This window comes from Mesoplodon densirostris, chromosome 1, assembly GCF_025265405.1.
Source record: "Mesoplodon densirostris isolate mMesDen1 chromosome 1, mMesDen1 primary haplotype, whole genome shotgun sequence".
NCBI classification, from domain to species: domain Eukaryota; kingdom Metazoa; phylum Chordata; class Mammalia; order Artiodactyla; family Ziphiidae; genus Mesoplodon; species Mesoplodon densirostris.
Window position 1 is genome coordinate 169,169 of NC_082661.1, and position 6,104 is coordinate 175,272.

A 6,104-nucleotide genomic window follows, 5' to 3' on the forward strand; every position below is an offset into this window, starting at 1 on the left:
CCCCCAGGTCATGCCTGCAGGGGCCAGCCGCTCGGAGGTGACTGAGTTCATGCTGGTGGGTTTCCCGGGCTCCCCGGGCCTGCGTGCGTGCCTGCTGGTGGTGCTCCTGCTGGCCTACCTGCTGACCGTCACCGAGAATCTGCTCGTCATCACCGTGATCCACGCCAGCCCCGCACTGCACAAGCCCAGGTATGTCTTCCTCAGCAACCTGTCCTTCCTGGAGGTGTGCTACATCTCCGTCACGGTGCCCAAGACGCTGCTCAGCCTGGCGGCGCCCGAATTCCGCCGCATCTCCTTCGCAGGCTGCATGGCACAGCTGTACTTCTTCCTGGCCCTGGCCTGCTCAGAGTGCGTGCTCCTAGGTGTCATGGCCTACGACCACTATGTGGCCATCTGAAGCCCTCTGTGCTACCCAGCCATCATGAGCCCCGGCCTCTGCAGCCTCCTGGCCGCTGGCTCCTGGCTCTCGGGCTTTACCATCTCCCTGGGGAAGGTCTTCTTCATCTCGCGCCTGGGCTACTGCGGCCCCAACGTCGTGAACCACTTCTTCTGTGACGTGTCCCCCCTGCTGAACCTGGTGTGCTCCGACATGTCCCTGGCGGAGCTCGTGGACGTCCTCCTGGCACTGCTCATCCTGCTGGGGCCACTGCTGGTCACCGTCTCCTCCTACACTGCCATCATCAGTGCGGTACTGCGCAGCCCGTCTGCCGCCAGCCGGCACAAGGCCTTCTCCACCTATGCCTCGCACCTGGCCGTGGTGGTCATCTTCTACTCGGCCTCCCTCTTCTTCTACGCCCGGCCTCGTGCCATCTACTCTTTCGACCTCAACAAGCTGGTGTCCGTGGTCTACACAGTGCTCACGCCCCTGCTCAACCCCGTCATCTACTGCCTGCGGAACCGGGAGGTCAAGGAGGCCCTGCACAGCGTGGTGCAGAGGGTGGCCCGGGCCCTGGGTGCAGCCTCTTAGGATGCGCTCCCCACCTGCCCCCAGGACCCACCACCTAACCTGCCCTCAGGACCCCTCTCATTTGTCCCCCTCACTCAGCATTCACGCAGCCAGCTCAGCAGCTGACGGGCCCTGTGCTGACAAATGACCCCCGACCAGGGCATTACGGAGGGCGAGAACCATATCACATGGGGCTTAGGTGCGAGGAGTGAGTGAGGGCAGCGCCTTCCAAGCCAGACAGGACTGTCCACTGCACCGGGGGCGGGTGCTGGGCGGCCAGAGAGTCTGTCTGGGAGGGAAGGTCTCTCCACCATCCACAGGGAAGGGGGAGGGGGAACAGAGCCCCAGCCCTGTGGGTGGGAGGCCAAGCCCACGCTTTGCCCCTTCGGCCACGACTGTGGGCAGAGCTCATGAGAGGGACCTCTCGCTGGGAGACCTGGTGCTGACGACCCCATCGCTGCATCAGCTCCAGGCTCCGGGCGTCCGGCCGCTCAGCTGCCATGGCAGCCACCACGATGCAACAGATGTCCCATGAGAGATGACTTATGTCAGAAATTATGGGCACGTCCCTCTTTCAAAATGGGTGTACTTCCAAATCAAACTTCTGTAAAGAGATCATTTTAAAGAGCAGAGTGAAAATACTGGGTCACTGATTTGTCATTTAATTAATAAAGCGAGTATTGCATGCCAGCCCCTTGCCGGCTGCTGCCAGGTGCTGCCAAGACCAGGTGGGTCAGGGAACTCACACCTGGCTGACACACCTGGAACAGCAGGTGCAGCTTGACCGGGGCCTGCCACACAGCAGGGTCTCCAAGGTGCTGGGGCCACAGGACCTGTCCAGAGCGAACCAGCGGGGCATGGATGCCTGGAGGGACGAGGGTGGAGTCGGTCCCAGTGAGAGAGGAGGGCCCTACGGGACAACAGCAGTGACAGTGGCTGGAGGCAGGGGGGTGGGCAGACCCCATGCCAGGCTGAGCTCAGGTCTGGAAATGTCCCACAGGCATTGCAGTGCTTGGATCTGGGGCTCCAGAGAGAAAGCGCCAGAATAAAGCCCTTGTAATCACCAGTATATAGTGGGCAACCAAAGTCAGGACCGTGAGTGAGGGAAGGATGCAGAGCCCGAAGGGAAGAGGCCAGATGCCCTCGGAGAAAGCGCGAAGGACCTAAGGACCTGGAGCAGGAGAGAACCAGGCAAAACGAGGCCTGGAGAGCTTCCGCTGGATTTGAGACAGTCAGACACCAGAGTGGGGGAGCAGAGTCTGGGACCAAACTGGTTTGGGGGTGAGAGGAGGAAAGGGGTGCTGGGGGAGTGCATGTGGGTAGGAAGGGTGGCCTCCTGGTGCTCCTTCTGATGAGAAAGGTGGCCACGCTGATGAGAAAGAGCTCGGAGAAGGGAGGACAGAGGGGGCAACAGAGACCCAGGTTCGGGGCAGGAATGGGCTGCAGGAAACAGGCTGGCCGGCCTCAGCTGGGAAGGAAGACACCTCCCGGGTGGTAGTCTCAGCCCTCATGGCTCTTGTTGAGGCCACGAAGCCCTTGCAGTTCTGAGCCCCGGGACATGGTGGGGGTCTCCTTACCAGACTCTGCAGAGCTGTAAGGACTGGGCCTCCTGGGCCTCCTCTGTGTCGGCCCCTCCTCTCCAGGCCACACCCGGGGGCCCTGGACTCTGCCCAGGACCATTCTCACGCTAAACGCCCATCCCAGCACCTCCTGGAGGACCCTGCTCTGAGCTCCAGACCCACGGCTGCCCCCTGACAGCCCTCACTCCACCCCCTGCAGCTGCTGGTCCCCCTCCTCCCACCAAGCAGTGCTGGCCTCCTCCTCCAGGTGGTAGGAGCGAACCCTCCACCCCTTGGCCCAGCCCCTGGCACCATCCTCTGCTCCGTCCACTCCACTGGGCCTGCAGGGCTGTGAGTCTGTCCGCTCTCCACCTCCCCCCATGGGGGACCCCTGCTGGGACCACCCACAGCTCCTGCCCCTTCCTCATCAAACCCTTATTATCCACGGGATAAATTCCCAAATCCTCCTCATGACCCTGTGATCCAGCCCTCCGAGCCTGGGTCCCTCGCGCTGCAGCCCATCTCTCCCTGTCTGCTCCCGTTGGGCCCCAGCCCCTCTCCAGGGGGCTGAGGGCAGGCCCCTCTTCCCCGACCCCTCTCACCAGATTGTCTCCAAGCAGGACTTGCACAGAGAACCCCCCAAAACCGCCCCAGCTTCCAGGACTCTCCACAAGCAAATCTGTCCAGCCACTGTGGTCATTTGTTCCATGCCCCCCAGAAGCTCCTGGTGAGGGGGGGGGCAGCGGAGGCAGGAAGTTTGCCATCCAGGCAGCCCCTCCTCAGCTGAGCCAGCACGGCCCGCACCTTCTGCCTCATCTGATGCCCCATTTTCCTGTGTTCTTGGACTTCGGAAAACGTGTATTTCCAGTGGCTACTCCTTTCTTTCCGCACTGTGAAGACGGGGCCGCTGCACCAGAGAAGGCGGAGGCCTCGTGTGCCTGGAGCAGTGGCCAGAAGTCAGGGTGCCCGGGCCTGCAGCGCTGGGGATGTACCCAGTGCCCGACCCGCGAGGCAGGGTGCCCCACCAGCCGTGAGGAGGCCGAGCTTCCCTGGGCTAGAGCCTGCCCGTGATGCCCACCCTCACTCCTGCTGCCCTGGTGACCACACCCCCCCACCCCCCAGGTCTCTGTCTTCCTTCCTCCTTCCCCGACCCCCAGTGAAGACCAGCCTACAGGTAAAGAGTGGATTGAGCACAACATGTTCCCACCTTAAATCCCCCAAGAATGATGATAAACGGACCCCCCCCCCATCAAGGGTAACGACAGAGGGGACAACAGCAAGATTTCAGAAACCGGCCAAATGGGGAGGGCTGGCCAGAGCAGGGGATGGAAGTGAAGATGCAAACGGCGAGGCCGGGGAGTAAGGTGTCCAACGGCTCCAGGTTCACATGGGGCTGAAAGTGGGAGGTTACAGAAGGCAGCAAAACCCAGCCTGACCCCCCAGAACTCCAGAGACAGAGGCCCAGGGAGGACACACCCAGATATCTGATGGTGAGACCCCAGTCCTGCACCCTGGTCCCTCCAGACGGGAGCTTGGATGGAACTTCTCTGAGGAAACTCCCCACGAATGCCGAGAACCAAGGACACTGACAGTGGGGTGCCCCAGCCCAGTGACCCTTCCTGGGTATAGTCAGCATTTTGGGCCTCTCCAGTGCAGGCTGAGAGCTGAGGGTCACCAGACATCTGATGAGAGCCTCTAGCAGGTAAGACGGAGCGAAACTAAGGAAAGACTGGAAGTCAGAGGAAGCAGAGCTCAAAGGGAGAGAATTTTGTGAATATCCTCTGACATGAGAAAACATGTATTGCGCTGTTGAAACAATAGAAACTTTTTTAAAAGGAGAGAGACACAGAGAGAGAGAGAGAAAGCTCTTGCAAACTGGAAATATGATGGCAGAAATAAAATTTCAGTAAGGATTGGAAGTGAATTGAAGAAATCGTTCAGAAAATCAAGCCAAGAATTGACATGCAAAATGGATACCAAACACGTTTTAAAATCAGGGAATTGGCTTGGAGATCTGATATCTAAGCAAGAGTACCAGAGACGCAGAGGAAACCATGGGGAGTTCCAGACCCAGGCTGGAGAACTGAGCACTTCAGATTAAACTTTTCCTGGAGGACAACCAGATAAGGGGAGTGAACCACGTTTTAATCTTAAAAGCAGCAAAGGGACAAGAGTCAGTGAGAAATTGCCAGGTTGAGGAACAAAGACCACTGGTGTCTAGAGCGGGGAGCCCAGACTCGGCCCTCAGGCCAGCTGAGGCCCTACAGACCCCACCAACACGGTGACCCTGCAAACCCACAGCCTGCCTGGGGAGGGGCTGCACCCTGGGAATGAGGATGATTCAGACAAGATCCAGCTGCCTGGGGCCCAGGACAACCACAAGTCGAGAATCCTCAGAGCATGAAAGTGCAGACTTTGAACTTGGAGTCACAGGATTCTAAACAACCAGCACCACCTTGTGTCTGGAAGAAGTAAAAACCAACAAAAGTCCCTCCTGGAGGGAGGGATTACATCAGAGTAATGCCAATCATTCCTTCAAATATTGCTTCAAATATCATCTTCAGCACAAAGTCAAAGATAAGAAGGCACGTGAAGAAGTGAAAGATGGTGAGCAACTGCCAGCATTGGACTTAGGAAAAACTCAAAAAAACAACTGTATTTACAAAACCCAAGGAGGTAAAACAAGTAGAAGTGGGAGGACACAGTAGACTGAACAGCCATCAACTTGACCTAATTGACATTTAGAGGACACTTCACAACACACATAAGAATACATGCTTTGGGGCTTCCCTGGTGGCACAGTGGTTGAGAGTCTGCCTGCCAACGCAGGGGACACAGGTTCGTGCCCCGGTCCGGGAAGATCCCACATGCCACAGAGCGGCTGGGCCTGTGAGCCATGGCCGCTGAGCCTGCGTGTCTGGAGCCTGTGCTCCGCGACGGGAGAGGCCACAACAGTGAGAGGCCCGCGTAACGCAAAAAAAAAAAAAAAAAAAAAAAAAAAAAAAAAAAAAGAATACATGCTTTTCAAGTGCACATGGAACAGTTACCTAGATAGACCCTTATTCTAGGCTGTAAAACAAGTCTCAAGTTTAAAAGAATTGAAAGGAATACAATGTATGTTTCTGATCATAATAGAATTAAAATAGAAACCAACAAAAGAATAAGATATCTGGGAAATCTCCAAATATTTGGAAACAGTACACTTCTAAATAACTTGTTACTTAAATAAGAAATCAAGAGAAATAAGAAAATGTTTTTAATGAATATAAAAACACAACATATCAAAAATTGTGGGGTTCTCCTAAAGCAGTACTCAGAGGGAAATTCATAGCATCAAGCACCTATGTTAGAAAAGAAGAAAGACCTTAAATCAATGATATCAGCTTCCATATTAAGAAACTAGAAATATAATAATAAACTAAGCACAAAAATAAGCAGAATAAAGGAAATAATAAAGATCAGAGCAGAAATCAGTGAAATAGAGCACAGAAAAAAAGAGAGAGAAAATCAATGAAACCAAATGCTGGTTCTTTGAGTATCAATAAAATTGATGATACGGGGATTTGCCACTTGTACAGACATTCAGGATCGACTGGACC

At 55.7% G+C, this 6,104-nt stretch overlaps 1 protein-coding gene across 1 annotated transcript; it reads left to right on the forward strand.

The window, feature by feature from the left end:
* Positions 1-10: 10 nt before the first annotated feature.
* On the forward strand, positions 11-967 carry LOC132484479 (olfactory receptor 226-like). The gene is given in 1 exon segment (XM_060091088.1): positions 11-967. A coding segment is annotated over 1 exon segment (957 nt).
* The last annotated feature ends 5,137 nt before the right edge of the window (positions 968-6,104 follow it).